This window comes from Accipiter gentilis, chromosome 9 (genome assembly GCF_929443795.1).
Source record: "Accipiter gentilis chromosome 9, bAccGen1.1, whole genome shotgun sequence".
In the NCBI taxonomy this organism is placed as follows: domain Eukaryota; kingdom Metazoa; phylum Chordata; class Aves; order Accipitriformes; family Accipitridae; genus Astur; species Astur gentilis.
Genome location: NC_064888.1, coordinates 26,031,076 through 26,050,746, shown reverse-complemented (window position 1 = coordinate 26,050,746; position 19,671 = coordinate 26,031,076). Strand labels below are relative to the sequence as shown.

Genomic DNA, 19,671 nt, shown 5'->3' with positions numbered 1-19,671 from the left:
GGCTATTCCTCCTCCACTGAAAAACGAAGCTTTTCTGTACACATGCTCGAGGGCACTAGGAAACGATACCCCAGTTTCCAATTGAACCACAGCAAGCCAACGCACAAAAAGGCGCACTTTTTGGTTGTTCTATTTTCACCCCGACCCCCAAATGTCTATCACCTAAGGAGAGAAAGGAAACAAGTCGGTGACCCAACGTGAGTGCAGAAACCCCTGCGGAGCCTCCGCGTCGGCCTCGGTGCCGCCGGCAGCCCGCTCCGCCGCCGCCTCCCTGCTGGGACTAGCACGGCCCGCTTGTACGTGAGCGGGAGCAGTTAAAAGCAAAGCAAAACAAATAAACAAATTTTTAAAAAACCCAACCAAACAAAAAAACCCCCAAACCCCAAACACCCCAAGAAACAAACCAGAACTAGTCAGAGGAAAAGGCCGGTTTTGACCCTATAAGCCTTCAAGCCGCCTCTGCAGCGCGGTGCAACGGGGCGCGGGAAGGGCAGCTGGTCCGTCCGTAGCGTAGCCGGGAGAGGGGTCGGACTTTGGGTGTCCCTCTTCTGTCACGGGGCAGAGCGGGTGGTGCTAGGCAGCGGCAGCTGCCCGCGGTCTCTACCGGACACTAGCGCCCGGAGATGCCCAGGGGACGGAGGGGCTCTGCCGGGCTCCCAGGGCGGCCCCGGCGGGACGGGACAAACCGGGCGGGCGCGGTCCGGTGCGCCCTGCTCCTCCTCGCCCTCCCCCTCCCCGCCCTCCTCCCTCCCGCCCGGGCCGCCTGCTCCCCTCCGCGCCGGGCAGCCCTCCCCGGCGGCCCCCGCTGCCCCCCGCCCGGCTCCGCAGCCGCCTCCGCCCTCCGTCCCTCCCCGGCGCCTCCCGCAGCGGCGCGGCCGCCGGGTCCCTCCCATCCAAGATGGCGGAGAGTCTCCCAGAGCATGATCGGATCCTGCAGGAGATCGAGAGCACCGACACGGCCTGCGTGGGACCCACCCTGAGGTGAGCGGCGGCGGGGGCCGGGGCGCCGACGGGCGGGCGAGGGTCCCGCGCCTCGCCCTGTCAGCCCGCCCGCCCGCCTGGAGAGCCGCGGCCCGGCCCGGCCGCGCTTTCTGACAGCTCCTCCCCAGAGACACCGCGGGAGCGGCCGCTCTGGGCCCGGCGGGGAAGCGCAGCCCTCAGGGGGGACCCGCGGACACCCGACCGCCGCCTCCCGCTCCGGCCCGCCCGGGGTGGCGGAGGGAGAAGGGGCCGGCGCGGCGCGGTGCGGTGCGGACAGGGAGCGGGGCTGGCGCGGCCGCGGGCGGCTCTCACCCCCGGGCCGGCGGCGCTGCCAGGGAAGGGGGGGGGGGGGAGCGGAGGCTGCGGCCATGCCCCGGCCCCCGGGCTGGCCTCCCTCTGTCATTGTCTGCCGGGGAAGCGGGCCGCTGCCCGGCTTCCGGCGGGGGTGGGCGCGACGGGGCGCGGGGGCTGGGCCCGCCGAGGGCGGCCGGGCTGGGGGTGCCCGCCGAGACCCGGTCGCCCGGGCAGGGAGGGCTCCTGTCCCGCGCTTGGGCAGGGGGCATGTCGCTGGGGTGTGCCTGTAGCCCCGGGCCTGTGCTGAGAAGGGGACCGAAACCCGATTGTGGGTGGGTGTGCGCATCAGTAACTGCGGGGCTCCTCCATGTGCAACCTTTCCTAACGCAGTCTGAAATCCCCTGCCCCGGTCAGGTTCCTTCTGGAAATATGACAGTGTTCAGAGCATTTCTGAAATGCCATGGCTTCGGTGTTGGTTTTTTTTTCTTTTCCCTCCGATTCCGCGTACTGCCAAATGGCGTAGCCTGCATGCTGAAGAAGAGGTTTTGCTTAATCTTTCCTGTCAGAGAGGAACATGTCAGTGCCCTTCAGTTTGAGCTGGGGAGAGAAGGGCAGGGCCTGGAGGGAGTCAGTCGGGGTATGGAGGAGGTGCAGGGGGAAAGGGGATCTTCATCCTGGAGCTGTGCTGATGCTTCCCTGATTAGCGATGCCTTGAAAGAAGTGAAAAAGCATGGACACTAGTCAAACCGGGGAGAGAGAGAGAGAACTGTGAATTTGCATGTTATCTCTTTGGGAAGATAGAGAGAGCCTGTGAGCAGGGAACTGGAAAGGCGGGTTGTGTGGCAGCGTTCTGCAGGCTGGTGAACACGATGCTGCTGGCTTTCCCTGGAGGGGGTGGTGTCTGCTGGAGAGCACGGGCAGGGCTGGGAAGGGGCAAATACGGGGGACGCAGATGGGGAACCTGCCAAGAACTGACGGGAGAAAAATATACGTTGCACATGAAAGGTGTCATTTAGCATTTCACAGCCAAATGATTTTGTGGTTGGCTTCATATGTCTGCAGCGGGTCCTCCAGCACGGAGGGCTGTGTGGGAGGTGGCAGCCTGGGCATTTGTACGAGGCTGGGGCTAATCAGTCCTCAAAGAGCCCAAATAGTGTGGTGGAGTGGCCCAGACATCACCCAGGGCCTGCTTGTGGAGTCAGCCTGGTCTTGGAGGCCAGCTCGGAGCAAACTATGCTCTGAGCTCCCCTTACTGTTCCTTCAGCACAGCCAGTATTGGGAATACAGTGTGGAGGTGTTGAAGCTGAGCATCACAAGAAGCTTCACCTGTGAGAGTTTGTAAGCTCAGGTTGAGAGAAAGTAGCCGAGATGCTTTCAGACTTGAGTTGTCCCTGGCGGCGGTTTAGCCATGTTTCAGCTAACAAGTCCACACAGGTTGGAGCTTATGTCTGCAAAAAACACACCAAAACAAAAAACCTTAGCAACAAAATATTAAATATAACTGCAGTTTCACTATCATCTCCAGTATGGAGCTTGTATCAGAGGAACCTATGTAAAGGACATACAGAGAATTAGGCTGCACAGTGGGAGAAAGCGTGTTTGGGAACCACAAGTGTGGATGGTGGAGGGATGTAAAAGGGGGAAGGCACAATATGAATCTCTTACCCATATTAAACATTTAAAATGTTTAAACAAGTTTTTATAAATATGGACATTTAGTTTCATAATTTCTTTGCATGTTTCTGTCCTTTCTTTTTCCATTTGTATCTCATCTATCTTATCTATCTTGTTGTCTTGCTGACTTTTCAGAAGGGGAGTTTTGCACTGCTGACTTTCAGAAATTTTAGAAAAATGCATGTTGGTCTGATTTAACCTCTAGTGTTCATTTACAAATCAAAAAAATGAGGCTAAAGAATGGTTACACCTGGCTGAGTATTTTGAAAGAAGTTCAGCCAACATCACAGAAATATGCTGCTACTTTATAAGAATGGCAATGTTTAAAATCAAAACTGTAGCTATCTGTTCAGCTATGCCTGTTAAAATTAGTGAATTGCTGTGTGAAACTGAAAAGTCTAAAATCTCACATCTAATTTCAAGATCTATTTCAATGAACAAAAGTGTGAACATAAAATGGAGCATTATTTTCTGCACAAGATCTAGGTTTTACTTGCTAAATAATATAAATCAAAGAATTGAGTAATTCTGTGTGCAGTTGCATAAGGCTATATAACATAGAGCGATCCATCGATTTCAAGCAATGGAAGCTATTGATGCTGGTTGTCTCATGTAATGACTGAAATTACATTCGTTTCATTATGTGAAATGGAATATTTTTGTAATCTATGGTCTTTAATGCTACGAGAATATTTACAGCATCGTGACATGAAATAAAGTACCAACATACCTACTTAAATAGCAGAACAAAAGAACGGACTTGAGGTAAGCGGTTTGGATAAGTAGCATGAGGTAATACTAAATGCTGAAGATCACAGGATATACAAGATCTGACTTATCCTTAATTGTTCATATCAAGAGCTTAATATCTTCCTAATGCATCCATGCTTCACAAAAGAAGTGTAATTTTTTTGTGGGCCATATGTAGATTCCATGGAAACACGTTTCTGCTCTTATTTTTCTTCAGTGTTTTCTTTGCTAGTTTGGTATAGCTGTCTCTGCTAGGGTACTGTTTCCTACCTGGCTAGAAGAGTGACAGCGATTGTGCTTATGATATAAAAAAATAATAACATATATTGATATATAATGTTTTTGTGTGGAATTTACAGATAAGGAACAACATACAGACTGATCCTGCAGGTGATTTTCTAGTGCTGAGGTCCACCCATGTATAGCAATGTGAAACACAGATCCTTTATAGGAGGAATCAATGTACAGCTAGCACAACTGGGATTATTTACTATTTAGGAGATAAGTTAGCTCCTAATGATTGCTCTGCATCTCAAGAAATATAAAATGAAGTCATTGTATTTGATTAAATTATTTGTATTGTATTTGACTAAATTAATTTTCTTTTTAAATTTTAAGTGAATGAATTTATTGATTTTAAATTGCTGGTATTTAACTTGCATCTTTAAATTTAGTGACACACACTGAGTCATTATAAATGAGACTTAAATCAACTGTGTAACATGCCTTTCATTAAATAGGCAGACTGTGTATATAGCAGGCCAGGGTTAATTTTTTTTTCAGCAGACTGTGAAACTTTTATCAACATTTTTCTAACTTTAATGGCTAACTAAATGAGATTAATGACAACACCTGTTAAAGGCTCATCACTCTCACCTTTTTATATAACATGTTAATGTCTTACAATTCATGTCATATACATACTGTTGGGCTTTGCAAAACCAGGGAGAGTTGTCAGTGCATTTCTAATCTTTATAGAGGAAAAGGAAAAAGACAAAAAGAAAGGCAATTCCCATATCCCTCTCAAAAAAATAAAAATTAAAAAGTTAATAATAAAAAACTTTCAGGCCCTCACTGAACTCCATATAAATACATATTAACAGAATTTCAAGAGTCAATTTTTAAGAGTGTCTCCACACTTCTTGAATACTCTGTTGGACATGCCAGGGTAATTAATAAGATAAATTCTATTCAGAAGAAAATAATTGACCTTATCTGCTGGTTGGTTAGTTTTATGTTGGTTGAAATAGGTCAAAGTGGAGCTCAATAGAGTAGAAGATGCTGTTCTGGCAGTGGCCTGATATACTATACCTATGACTTTCTTTGAGCTTGTAGTCATGTGTAATAATTCAAAGCCCTTTTTTGAAAGTAAGTTAATTAGCTCTTAAACTGTAGCTTGGCAGTGTATTGCATAAGCATATGGTAGACTTTTTCGGAACACTTCATCTCATGAGCTTCACATCACTGAGTCTGCAGTGTTCTGTGATCCCTGTGTATAGTCTGTCAGAGGAGTACCTCCATGCCCACAATCAGTTGATTGAACAACTAATACAAAAGTAAAATAAAATTTAAAAATTATGGAGGAATCGATGACAGAAATTTTGTAGCTAAGGTGAAGTGGATAAGGAGGTGCTGTGTCTACTGATGTATCTGTAAGTGGGATGTACGCTGTGGCTTTGACCCACAATCGCAGCTCAGAAAGTGCTGCTCGAAAGTCAGTGTAAAAATGCTTTTAAGCAACTTCTCTGTTCCTCTGCTCCTGAAATCTGTCATCCCCAAGCTGTTGCCTGGTAGATGTTAGAGCATCTTCTAGGTTGTTGTAAGTTGTGCTGGCCATGAAGCTTCTTTGCAGAGTTATTAGAGGGACTCCTATGAAGACATCTCACTGGCATGTTGTCTCTGGCTACAGTAGTCACACTGACAAGAGCTGTTAGGTTAATGCGTTTCTGTCTGATGCTGCAATATGCTGCGGTGACCTTCCACTGACCTAGGACTACATTGCACTGGTAAAGGCAGCACTGAGGCACCCAGCTGTAAAGCAAAATCACTTCTGCATGGTGCTGCTTTTTTCTCATTTAGGTCGAACAGAGTTTAGAGGTAGGATGTAGATTTGTTGTGAGCCTCATAAGCGATTATGGGTGAAGTGTTAGAAGTAATTGATAACTGTTCATTCTGAACTTCTGTCCTTGTTGCAGAAAAGCTCAAGGTAAAAGGCATGCTTCAGTAAGGCATCATTAGAGGAATAAATTGAGGAACCAAACGTGGCAATAGTGGTCCAAGCAAGACTGTTTTGTCTTCTTCTGATCAAGGTTTCTAAGACAATTCAGAGGTAGAAATATGGAGTGAGAGTCAAATTCTGCTGCTTTTACTGAGTTGTGGTATGCTTTGCAACTGCAGGTGCTTTGCCCAGACTGGGGGCTGTAATTTGTATTTTGGAGATATTCCTGTATCCATTGAGGAGACTGTCCAAAGCCAAGTGAACAAAGCACCTAAATATCCTTTGGAGCATGACAGGATGCTCTGAAGCCTCAATGTAACTTGTTTTACTGAAAGTATACACTATTATTACTAGCAGGCGTGATTTAGTTACGTGATTCTGTATCTTTAGCAGAATAGTTAGTAAGCAGTAGCATAGGCAGTATGAATGACTTCTCTAGGTGTGGGAGGATAGTACAGCATTAACACAGTCGCAGGCTGGGAAACATGTTTTCTGAGCGCTTGCCTATGGGCTGTTGGGATTTGTGATGTGGTTATCCAATGACAAAATGTGGTTGCCCTCATTTTTGCCCTGTGGTCTTACTTGTCAGGTATGATTGTCTAAAGGCATTTTTCTCCATTTTCATTATTTTGGGTTTGGATTATGAGCCAGCAGTTCACATTTTTGTCTATAGCTTAGTCTTGTTTTAAATATAGACCAAATGTAAGAGGACTCCGAGATCATCAAACCACTGCTTTGAATCAGAATTGAAATGGTTTGATCATGTATTTCAATTTCAAATAGTATGATAATGTTATACAATATTGTAAGCTATTTTTGTAGTTTGAAAATCAGTAGTCTGTATCTTTGTTAATGGTCTGTCTTCAAGCCCTGCTTAGTTTTCAAGTTAATGTGTTTCCTTCCTGGTTCCCTTTCAAACTGAAGTTAGAAAGTAGACCAATGAAAGGAACTAGAAATTCCTTGTGTTAGCTGTGGTCTTTTTTGGATCAGGTCACAGAGTGTACTTTGATGTATATTCGTATATCAGTTTATCTTTATTATAATAGCTAACTCCTGTTTTGCAACTGTGTTGCTATAGAGTAAGAAGAATGGCCTGCTCACTGAGAACAGTGTATCCTAAAAAGCTGGTGGCTAGCTGGTAATGTTGGTTGCAGTTTTTGTTAATTGGTGCAGGGTTTGATGATATTCTGAGTGTTTAAGTTGAAAGGCAACAGTCAGATAAAGCAACAATCTATGTGAGCAGGTCTTATCACCGTGTATATTACTATAAACGAGCAATATTTTTTTATCGCTAGTCCATTACATAGAGTCAAACAGCATAAGAAGAGTGTGTGCTGCAGACTGATTAAACTGGCATTTAAATATTCAGTGGCAAAACTGCAATTCTGTTTTTTCTGTAGGCTAGCCTGATATTTCAGGCAGATTTGCCATTAGTGACAAAAAGTGTTTTAGAAGGTGGCGAGGATTTGCTTCCGTTACTGCAAGTTTCAACATAGTACTTCTCTACTTCTTATAAAGCCTGAAACTGTTTGTGGGTAATCATATCTGCACTACATTTTTCTGTTGTGTGAAGAATCTTTAGGTTCAATGCTGATTAAGTTTGTCATGAAATATGTGTCTGCAAATCAGGTTATCTTGATCTTTTTAAGTGTTCATGCATCAGCTTCTGACTCAGTTCTTGCAGTGTTTTCCAAATGGGCAACTGCCAAGTGAAGCTTTAACCTAACTAGTAACCTATGTGAATAATACTTCTGAAATAGCTCTCTCCAATTTCAGAAGCATTACCAAAGAGCTTGAAATTGTTCCCATGTTTAGGAAACATGTTTCAAAATACATTAAAGCTTTTAAAATAGAGGGATCATCTGCCGAGAGATCCAGAATAGTGTACTTGATAGGTGCAGTTTGTATTATTATGTCTCATCTAAATTTGGCCTTCTTATCATATGAATGGTTTATTCGCTGTAACATTAGTTAAATTCAGGAAAGCCAATTATTATTCATGCCATTTCTTCATCAATTTATTCCTCAAGCTGATTTTATTTAGTGTCTGTTGACCCAGATTATGGACCTGCCATATGCATAGGAAATGCATAATTTTACATCCTTCATACATACCAGTCACATGGATACTTACTTTCTTGCAGATTTTTTGGGAAGCCAACAGCATACACTGTACTCTAGCTTTCTGTGTGTGTTGCTGAACCATTGATCTGAGACTTTGCAGTTTCCTCAATACAGATGTCTACCTGAGGAGCCTTAGCATAATTCCATTAAATATAAACCTGTTTTTGACCTGTAAGTGCTAGAGTGTTTGCACATACAGGGCTGAAATTGCAGCAACTGCAGTTAAGCAGGTTTTGTCATGTTGCATTTTATAGATTATACTACTAAAATGACCTCATAAAAAATCTATGAGGATTGATATTTCTTAAATAATGCTTCTAAGATAATGCCAGGAATGGATTCGCAAATAGGAAACTATTTCTATGGGTTGTAGTAAAGTATTAGGTACTAACTCCTTCAAAAACATCAACCTACCTTTGCGTCAGCATCAAGTAATCACATTAGATTTTATCTTACTGAAGGGCTTGCTATGGCTAGTTAAAAAATTCTAGCTGTTGCCAGTCTTCCTGGCTATTACCTGGTGATGGTTGAAATGCCCAAACCTAATCCCTGTCACCACAGACCTTGGTATAACAATGACATCATGTTCAGTTTGATGTTCAGCTTAAAGTATGCTCAACAACACATCTCTTCCTCATCTTGTCCATGTCTACTATGAAATAATTTGTATGACTGACAAACTGTGTCCCATACAGGAAGGAGTTAATGATCTCTCCTGGAGACTGGCTGAAGCCCTTCCTGTACCTCAACCTTTGCCAGTAATACCAAACTAGTAGGGAACTTAATCACTGATGGAGGTATTAAGAAGGAAAGAAACAGGTTTTAGAGTGCATCAACCTTGATGGAAAGACTTGGGATTTGACAGAGAGGACTTAAAAGATGTCTTTGAACAGTTCTGCACTAGGGACCTGCAGAGAGGGCTGGGCCTTTTCTTTTTTTTTTTTTTTTGGATATAGCATGAGAAAGGTGTTCAACTCTAATACTGAGTGGGATTTTCACTGTCTCTTAGAGAAAGTAATTTGCTTGCAAAACTGCAATGAGTGCAACTTGCAATTCTCCCATGAATCAGAGTAATACAAAATTAATAATGCATATACTGTAGTATGTGTACCTAGGGGAATACTTTTGAGCCATTTCAACTTCAAAAAGAAGTGTTTAAACTTTCAAGTATTGCATACTTCAATTTTAATACACTCTCCTTTCTACTGCAGGCATTAGGTGTTTCCGTTGGTAGCAGCTCTCATTGGGACTTTCACAGTTTGCACACTTCTTATGCGTAGAGTGACTTTGAAGGATCTCTAACCCCTTGATTTCAGTGAGGCAACATTTTCTTCTGAGTTCTGGTTTTAGTTAATTTCAACATAAAAGTAACATAGGTGATATTGGTTTATACTGTATGTATGTTCTGTTTGGTTTTATAAACTTAGGAAACGGTAATGAGGTAGCCAATGCATGCTACCTCCTCTTGAAATGTGGAGTTCCTCGGGCGTGCTGGAGTGTCACTTTTCCCTAAGGCATGAACAGATTTTCTGCTGCTTAGTCTATTTATCGAGCAGATAGAGGACTGGAGTAAGGTAACAAAGAGTAGTAGAAGTCAGTTGCTTCAACACAGTTAGTTGCTTCCCAACAGAGAGAAACACTGTGAGTTAGTTTTAATTGGGCTTTTTAATTAAAACCAGACTTTTTTTAAAATCATCTTTCATTTTCTTCAGTGATCCTGGGCGATGTGCATATGCAAAGGATATATAGTACAGGCTGTTGATTTGCATGAGAGATATACATGATGATTTTCTATGTATAGGCTGTGTGAGCTCGTAGAGTTAACAAAAATTAATAATATAAAATCATTAGAAAATATATGCTGTCGTTATATATTTGCAGAAGAATGTGACACATCAAAGAATTACCTGGTTTGTATTGAATACAATACATTGTTAATCCAATTGGCTTTGAAACTTTTTAATTATTGGATATTTTATTTAATCTGGAACTTCTTGATTTCTAGAATAATATATTTACATCTGTGTAGTGTTGGTATTCAAAGCCTATTGAAATAAGTAACTTAGGCATTTGTGACATTAAGTGTTCTGTTCTATTTCGTATGTCTCGTGAAGTCTCTACTGGAACGATTGGTACGTATTTGTCTTGAAGATTATGCCTAAAGTGTCCCAGATAAAGAAGAAAGTTTAGCTATAGGTTGCAATAGATGAGTAATTATTTGTGGGAAATGTGTAATAGCAATCTGATCAAATCTTTAAAAAGAACTTAGAAGCTCACAATTTCATTTAAAGATTAATCCATTGCTCCTAAAATGGAACAATTTATGTTACAGTCTGTGGAAATATTAAGGGAAGATAAGAATATTGCTATATGAACTCCAGTTTCTTATTTTATTTTCTATAAAATCACATACGTTCCAACTATGTCCACTGTATCCCTTTAGGTATATGGAACAGATGGCCAGACTTGGCATTTTGTTACATGGCGATAGCTAGCACCAAAGTGAGTGAAGCTGGCATTTTAATCTACTTTTACAACACAAAATTAGGAAAAAATTAGCAGCACAGCACTTGTTTTTCAGTTTCTTGCTTCATACATCAGTAAGTCACACAAAGGCTTAGCAGGAAGAGGCATCTCCGTGGTCAGCAGTGTAAAAACAGGAAGGAGGAAGTCTATTGCAAATCTGGGTTTACTGATTATCAGTTCATGTTTCGCTGCAGAGGATGTCCATTAACAGCCATCAGCGTGATCCATTGCTTATCCAGCATGAACAATGACTGCTGTAGTGCTGCTACTACAGAATATGGACCCTGCTTATAGGAAGTAATGTTAACTAACAAACTGTACTCGGCCCTTTCCTGCTCATAGAAGCAGGATACTATTAGTGAGAACAATTCACAGAAATTGCACATCCAGGAAAACCAGGCAAGCAAAGCATAACAGCTAAACTAAGATTAATAAAATCTTTTCTCTGATTAGGCCATAGCTTGAGTTCTCCGTCGTTCTAGCATGTTATGCAATCTTTTAAATAGAGTGGTGAGATGTAATTATGAATAAGTATGGCAGAACTGGACCCTAGGTAGCACCTGGCATAGAAAGGCTGCTTAGGTTTTAAGAAATGTGCTTATTACCATAACTCCAGTTGAATTACAGGAAACACCTGGACATTATTTTATAAAGCTTTTTAGGGTGTATGCAGCAACCTATATGAAATTACTCCATGGAAAACTCCCTGCAAAGTTTGCAGTTTGTGTAAACAGAAAATATCTTTGTTTATTGTAAGACAGAGGAAGTTTCTGCAGTGTTTCCTGTGAAATTGCAGCTTAAATGGAGTGTGTGATACAGTATCATGGTTAGGGATGCCATGGTTATAGTCACAATGACAGGTCTGTTTAAAGGCAGAATCTTACTTTGCATGGTCAGTGTTTTGTGCTTGCAACCATCCCACTGAATTCATCATGCAAATTTGAATTGTAAATATCTTATTTTATAACTTTATTTAATCTCTCACTTTTTTTTTTTTTTTTTTAAATCAAATAAGAAATGGAGGGAGAAGACAAACATCTACTGGGCCACTACTTGCAATGTGTGTATGGGAGCTAGTTGAGAGCATCTCTAGCCTCCGTACAAAATTGACTTTGGTAGTAAGGTACGAATTCTAAACCCATGGTTTTCCACAAGCACAGTTTCTTCATTTGGCAGTTGGTTTATTTGTGTGTGTTTTGTTTTATTTTAAGTATTACTTTGAAAAACAGAAAAAATTTATGTCCGAGTTTCTATTTTTTGTGACTTGGTTTAACTGATGAAAGTGATCAGTTAAAAGTTCATTTTTTCTCACAATGCTAAATCTAAAGTTCTACTTGCATCCCTTGCAGTTCAGAATTTGCATGGTCAGGCTTACGTTCCATGACAAACTTGTACAACTGTGCAGATATGTGCAATTCCTGTCATCGTCACAGCATTCATGGAGATGTAACAGATTGGCACTTACTAAGTGGTTATCAGTACCCTCAAAAGAATGTGTGTATACAGTTTTTAATTGCTTCATATGTCTTGTGTAATCAGGAAATGAAAGACTTTGTGGCAGTGTAGGCAGGGGTGGGGAACCTGCAATTTGTCCTAGAAATGGGACAGAACAGGATGGGTTGGAGGTGTGTGAAAATGGTGAAAGGTGGCAAGTCATTAATGAGGAACTACTTTGTCCAGTAAAAAGATCAGTATATTTTTCTCTATTTTCTGACACTTTTTTTCCTATTTTTTAAATAGATGATCTGTTTTAAGAGTCTTTACTGCTGTTAGAACCTATTATTATAAACGATTACTAGGAAGAGAATTGTTCACTCTAAAAATTTACAGTAATGCTCCATAAGCTCAGAGATGTTTCACCTGAATATGGGTTGCAATTAAAAATCAAATCACTGCCCATTTAAAAAAGCAAAACACACACACACAAAAACAAACCCCAAAACCTTCAAGAAGTAACAGATTTTTTTAAAACCCCAAAAGGATTTATTAAATATTATTTTTTTCTTTATCTAATAGACTGTTCTAGTAGTGATTTTTCAATTGACAGTTATTTATCACCAACCAGGAATTCATATTGTCTTCTGCATCATTGTTTTCATATGAAAGTATGGAGCTTTTATTTTTAATAAAATAAACTCTTCAAGTTCATTTTTGCCTGAAGCCTGCGTACCTGAGCAGTTCTGCTTACCATTGAAAAGTTACAGCTATTGCCATAGATATAAGGGACAAAATTACTTCAGTTCTCATTCTGATTACTCTTGCAATTCACTTTTCGATACTAAACTCCCACCAAGTAGATTACAGTGGAAGTTGTGTTCAGGTTTCTGATTACTCTCATTTTCTAGTGGGAAGATGGTGTAGATGTGAAGGGATAAGGAGGGAAAAAGCAAATTTGGGGTATTCTCAAAAAATATTTTCAGGCTCCTCTGCTTTTATACTTACTAGGCTATACGCACTCCCTTGCCTATCTTTCCAGTAGTCCGGTCAATGTATTAAATTAATTTCTGGGCTTATGATTTTTTTTGGCCTGTAACTATTTATTTCCTTCCTCCTTAGTGAAATGCTGATCCTCTTTCAATCCCATTTTCACTCAGGCATTTAATGACATGTATCCTGGTTACATGCACAGAAAATACTTAAATGATAGCAGAAATGTATTTTTGAAGCTGTACTGTAACCATTTGTGAAGAGATCTGTAATAGTGGCTTTCAGTGTTAATGCATATGTACGGAGTTGTCATTATAGAATGGATCAGATTATTTGAGGATAGTTGATTTTTTAAAATTATTAATTTGTAAACGGTGAGGTGGAATTCACAGCAGGTTAGGTTTTATGATTCTTGGCTGAATTTTAGCTCTCTGGAGAGTAGCCTTTTTGCTTGCTCAGCGGCTGGTATTTTTGTGGATAGGATAGTGCCCTCTGGTGCTTCAATAGATTTTTGCAGGTAAACAAAAAAATTGTCAATTAAGACCTTTTCAGTTTTGAAAATAAAAAATTTGGGGAGGTTTTTTATGTTATAAAGTAACCTTGTTTGATTTTCTTCAATTGGAAAATGGTTGCATATATGAAAGTTCTCCTTAATTTTTTACCGAGAACTGAATTCAAATCTACTTATGCTTGTCTTTCTCCCTTCAGCCCAGCTGGTAAGAAAAGATCAAGGTAAAAATATCCTTATTGCCATTAAATTGAGCCACTGACTGAGACATCTTTCTCCTTTAGGTTAAGCTGTCTCTGACTATTCCTAGTTAAATTTTTTCCTCTTTCAAGTACTTTCTGCACTGTCTTGTATTTACCTGGACTGGCATTAATGACTTGTATTGCCCACTTGTTGGGATAAGTCCAAAGAAAAAGTCTCTATATACAGAGTTCTAGAAATATAGACAAATAACCTGCTATTCATTACCAGAAAAATCCTTCAGCTCTGCTTGTGCTCTTCATGGATGCCCTGCTTGCCCCATCAATTAGGAATGAAAATAGTACATGCTCTGTCACTGATTCGCAGGACTGGTGTCTAACTAGTCACTCAAGTGAATGTTCTCTCATTCCAGACTGAAAATTAAGATGGTATATTGCGGGATTTTTTTTTGTGTGCCAAAATCAAGTACAAACTTCTGTCTCCAACATCAGTGATTTTCTTCCTTTTTTTTTTTCAGTTTGAAGACTCATACTGAGAAAAAGCTTGCTCTTCAGAGTTTCATGGTGTGAATCAGCCACTAGCAGTCTGTAGGTTTCTATAGCTGTATAGATCAGAGGTTGAAAGCAATTGTAATATAAACTGATCAGGTCTTTCAGTTTGGCTCAGTTCAGGTTTGTGCTATATTTCAGATCACCAGCATCCACTTCAGGGGTCCATAAAGCTGAAGAGGATCCTTGGGATTCTTCATTCAGAGGTGTATAAATGTAAACAAAAATTGAAATAGCTGTATATTACACATGTAAAATTTCTCTTGATAGCCTAGGCATGTTTGCCCCTTTTTATGACACTTCCCACTGACGTATGTGAAGCAACTTAAAGTGAGAGAGATTTTCGAAGTAGACGTAAGTACATGTAATAGTGTCGTGGTTTCAGCCCAGCCGGTAACAAAGGACCACGAAGCCACTCGCTCACTCCTCCGCCCCCCTCCGGTGGGATGGGGAGGAGACGGAGGAGAGAAAAGGAAAAGAAACTGGAACCTCGAGGGTTGAGATAAAGGCAGTTTACTGGGACAAACACAAAGAGATTACAACAACAACAACGGCAGTAATGAAAAAAGTATACAAAAAGAGTGATGCACAGTGCAACTGCTCACCACCCGGGACCCGACGCTCCGCCACTTCCCCCACTGAAAACCGAGACCACCCCCCGGCCCGCTCCCCATTTATATACTGAGCATGATGTCACATGGTATGGAATAGCTCCTTGTCTAGTTCAGGTCAGCTGCCCCGGCTATGCCCCCCACCTCCCAGGTTGTGTAAAAATTAACTCTATCCCAGCTGAACCCAGGACATTATCCACACCTTATTCTATACCATCTACATCATGCCCAGATCTTACATTTATTTTTTTTTTCCAATCAACCACTACTACTTTCCTGGTCTTACATATAAGTATATGGACTCCGTCCCGCCCCGACCTCGCACACACACACACATGGTGTTCCTTTAGCCTATGGGCTGTCCCTCTAATGTGTCCATCGATTTTGGGGCTCTATCTGTTGTAACAGTTCTTCAGGATAAGAGAAAGATGGTGAGATGTTGGGTCGTTGTATGTTGTCTCTGGAACTTGTGGCTAGTACAGTTGGTGCAACTCATGCCCTTGGTCTGCAGGTCGAAGATGTTGATCTTGAGGGAATTGCTAGGTGCCAATTCAAGTTCTATTGCTGTTGTACTTGGCTCAGTTTCAAAAGTCCATCCTGTAGTCATTTGGATAATTCTCACAATAATACCCTTGATATGGCATATAGACAGTATAGATACAATGACATGCATTGGCAGGTTATTTAGCAGTTAAATATCATACAGCCCAATTCACTGGCTATTCTCTCCCAAAATCAAATCTCCCTGAGGTACACATCGAACTTCCCCATCCTTCTGCATCACCCACCAGGGGTACCCAGGTCCTTGAGCAAAAACAACCCCTTGAATGGGTTTGCTTCTGCTTGAGGGAGGACTAACCCAGACTGTCTTTCCTAACATACTCCTCATGCGCACTACAGGGACTTTATCCCCTTCTACAGTATGTGGAACTCTTGGTTGGGTGGGGCCAGCCCGATGGGCGGATCCTCTAGTATTAACTAACCAGGTGGCTTTTGTTAAATGTGTATCCCAATGCTTGAAAGTTCCACCCCCCATCGCTCTCAATGTAGTTTTCAGCAGTCCATTGTATCGTTCAATTTTTCCGGAGGCCAGTGCGTGATAAGGGATGTGATACACCCACTCAATGCCATGTTCTTTGTCCCAGGTGTCTACGAGGTTGTTTCGGAAGTGAGTCCCGTTGTCCGACTCGATTCTTTCTGGGGTGCCGTGTTGCCATAGAATTTTCTCTTCAAGGCCCAGGATAGTGTTCTGGGCGGTGGCGTAGGACACAGGGTATGTTTCCAGCCATCCAGTGGTTGCTTCCACCATTGTAAGTGCATGGCACTTGCCTTGGCAGGTTCGTGGGAGTGTGATATAGTCAATCTGCCAGGCCTCCCACTGTTTATATTTCAGCCATCACCCTCCATGCGACAGGGGTTTTTGCCGCTTGGCTTGCTTAATTGCAGCACGTTTCACATTCATGGATGACCTGTGCGATAGTGTCCATGGTCAAGTCCACCCCTCGATCTCGAGCCCATCTATATGTTGCATCTCTTCCCTGATGGTCTGAGGTATCGTGGGCCCACCGAGCCATAAATAGCTCACCCCTACGTTGCCAGTCCAGGTCCACCTGAGACACTTCAATCTTGGCGGCCTGATCCGCCTGCTGGTTGTTTTGATGTTCTTCAGTGGCTCGACTCTTGGGTACATGAGCATCTACGTGACGTACTTTTACCACTAGCTTCTCTATCCGAACAGCGATATCTTGCCACAGTGCGGCAGCCCAGATGGGTTTACCTCTGTGCTGCCAATTGCCCTTCTTCCATTGCTGTAGCCACCCCCATAGGGCATTTGCCACCATCTATGAGTCAGTATAGAGATAGAGCACTGGCCACTTTTCTCTTTCAGCAATGTCTAATGCTAGCTGGATGGCTTCCACCTCTGCAAACTGACTCGATTCACCTTCTCCTTCAGCAGTTTCTGCGACTAGTCGTGTAGGACTCCATACAGCAGCCTTCCACCTTCGATGTTTTCCCACAATGCGACAGGACCCATCAGTGAACAGGGCATATTGTCTCTCTTTTTCTGGCAGTTTATTATACAGCGGGGCTTCTTCAGCCCGTGTCACCTCTTTCTCTGGCGACATTCCAAAATCTTTGCCTTCTGGCCAGTCCGTGATCACTTCTAACATTCCTGGGCGACTGGGGTTTCCTATGCGAGCTTGCTGTGTGATCAGTGCAATCCACTTACTCCACGTGGCGTCAGTTGCGTGATGCGTAGAGGAAACTTTCCCTTTGAACATCCAGCCCAGCACTGGCAGTCGGGGTGCTAAGAAGAGCTGTGTTTCAGTACCAACCACTTCTGAGGCGACTCAAACTCCTTCATATGCTGCCAAGATCTCTTTTTCAGTTGGAGTATAGCGAGCCTCGGATCCTCGATATCCCCGACTCCAAAACCCCAGAGGTCGGCCACGGGTCTCCCCAGGTGCTTTCTGCCAAAGGCTCCAGGTAGGGCCATTCTTCCCAGCTGCAGTGTAGAGCATATTTTTAATATCTTGTCCTGTCCAGACTGGCCCAAGAGCTACTGCGTGAACAATCTCCTGCTTAATCTGTTCAAAGGCTTGTCGTTGCTCAGGCCCCCATTTAAAATCGTTCTTCTTCCGAGTAACTTGGTAGAGAGGGCTTGCAGTTTGACTGTAATTTGGAATATGCATTCTCCAAAAACCCACAACACCTAAGAAAGCCTGTGTTTCCTTTTTATTAGTCGGTGAGGACATAGCTGCTCTTTTGTTGATGATGTCCACAGGGATCTGACGACGCCCATCTTGCCATTTTACTCCTAAGAACTGGATCTCCTGCGCAGGTCCCTTGACCTTACTTTCTTTTATGGCAAAACCAGCCTTCAAAAGGATTTGGATTATTTTCTTCCCTTTCTCAAAAACTTCTTCTGCCGTGTTGCCCCATACGATGATGTCATCAATATATTGCAGGTGCTCTGGAGCTTCACCTTTTTCTAGTGCAGCCTGGATCAGTCCATGACAAATGGTGGGGCTGTGTTTCCACCCCTGGGGCAGTCGATTCCAGGTGTACTGGACGCCCCTCCAAGTGAAAGCAAACTGAGGCCTGCACTCCGCTGCCAAAGGAATGGAGAAAAATGCATTAGCAATGTCAATTGTGGCATACCACTTAGCTGCCTTTGATTCCAGTTCATATTGAAGCTCTAACATACCTGGCACAGCAGCGCTCAGCTGTGGCGTGACTTCATTCAGCCCACGATAATCTACTGTTAGTCGCCATTCCCCATTAGATTTCTGCACGGGCCATATGGGACTATTAAACGGTGAGTAAGTCTTGCTGATCACTCCTTGGCTCTTCAGTTGGCAAATCAGCTTATGGATGGGGATCAGGGAGTCTCGGTTGCGATATTGTCGCCAGTGCACCGTCGTGGTAGCAATTGGCACCTGTTCTTCAACCTTCAGCAACCCCAGAACCGAAGGGTCTTGGGAGAGACCCGGCAGGGTAGACAGCTGTTCAGTCTCCTCCGTCTCCAATGCAGCTACACCAAAGGCCCACTGGTACCCCTTTGGGTCCTTGAAATACCCCCTCCTGAGATAATCTATACCAAGGATGCACGGGGCCTCTGGGCCAGTCCCAATGGGGTGTTTATGCTACTCATTCCCGGTTAGACTCATTTCAGCTTCCAGTACGGTTAGCTCTTGGGATCCCCCTGTCACACCAGAGATACAGATGGGTTCTGCCCCTTTATAACTTGATGGCATTAGGGTACATTGTGCACCAGTGTCCACTAGAGCCTTATATTCCTGTGGGTCTGATGTGCCAGGCCATCAAATCCACACTGTCCAGTAGACTCGGTTGTCCCTCTCCTCCACCTGGCTGGAGGCAGGGCCCCTCTAATCCTGGTTAGAATATCCGTTACTCACTTTCTGCACACGTGAATCAGAAGTCCCTTCAAGGGGATCAGAAATGAGATCAGCCCATCTACTGCATCTGGGGGACTGCTCATGGGAAACTGGAGCAGCAGTTTTCCAAGAAGAATTCTCTTTTCTGGTTGCTTTTTCTCGCAACTCCTGTACCCGTGCATCCAAGACTGAGGTAGGTTTTCCATCCCACTTCCTCATGTCCTCTCCATGGTCACGCAGGTAAAACCACAGGTTAGCCCGTCGAGTGTACTTTCTCTCTCCTCTCTCTTGGGCAGAGGAACGCTTACTCCCAATAACTGCAATGCGGGCCTGTACAGGTGAGGAGGAGGACAGATCCACTTTGAATTGCTGGAACTCTCGGGACAACTCCTCTACAGCTGAGACACAGGCCCGTAGGGAGGAAGAGAGACTTTCTTCATATTGCCGGAGTTGGACAGCCAATTCATCCACCGTTTGTCCATAGCCTTCTCTCCAGGACATTACTGCCAATGAGTTGGCATAGGTTGGTGGTGCACTTCGTAGAAACTTCCGCCACATGGGTTGTGTGCATTTTCTGGATCATTATAAATCACCTCCAGCATGGCTAATTCTCTCAGGTACTGGATACGTCTCTCCATGGTGGTCCACTTGCCTTGGTGACATGTAGCTTCATCCCTGAAGGGGTATCTTTCCTTTACACCTAACAGAAGTCGCCTCCAGAGGCTGAGGACTTGTGTTTTTCTCCCAATCGCCTTGTCGATGCCTCCTTCCCTAGACAGAGATCCCAACTGCTTGGCTTCCTTACCCTCTAATTGCACACTACTAGCCCCGCTATCCCAGCATCGGAGCAGCCAGGTAACAATGTGCTCACCTGGGTGGCGGCTAAAATCTTTTCGCATGTCACGCAACT

At 43.4% G+C, this 19,671-nt stretch overlaps 1 protein-coding gene across 3 annotated transcripts in view; it reads left to right on the top strand.

The window, feature by feature from the left end:
- The first annotated feature begins 855 nt into the window (after window positions 1-855).
- Window positions 856-19,671, top strand: part of EXOC6 (exocyst complex component 6) — a 101,945-nt gene continuing 83,129 nt past the window's right edge. For all 3 annotated transcript variants that reach the window (XM_049810433.1, XM_049810432.1, XM_049810431.1), the window contains exon 1: window positions 856-981. In XM_049810433.1, the coding sequence (XP_049666390.1) occupies window positions 899-981 (83 nt within the window). In that variant the 5' untranslated portion in view covers window positions 856-898. The remainder of the gene's footprint in view (window positions 982-19,671) is intronic.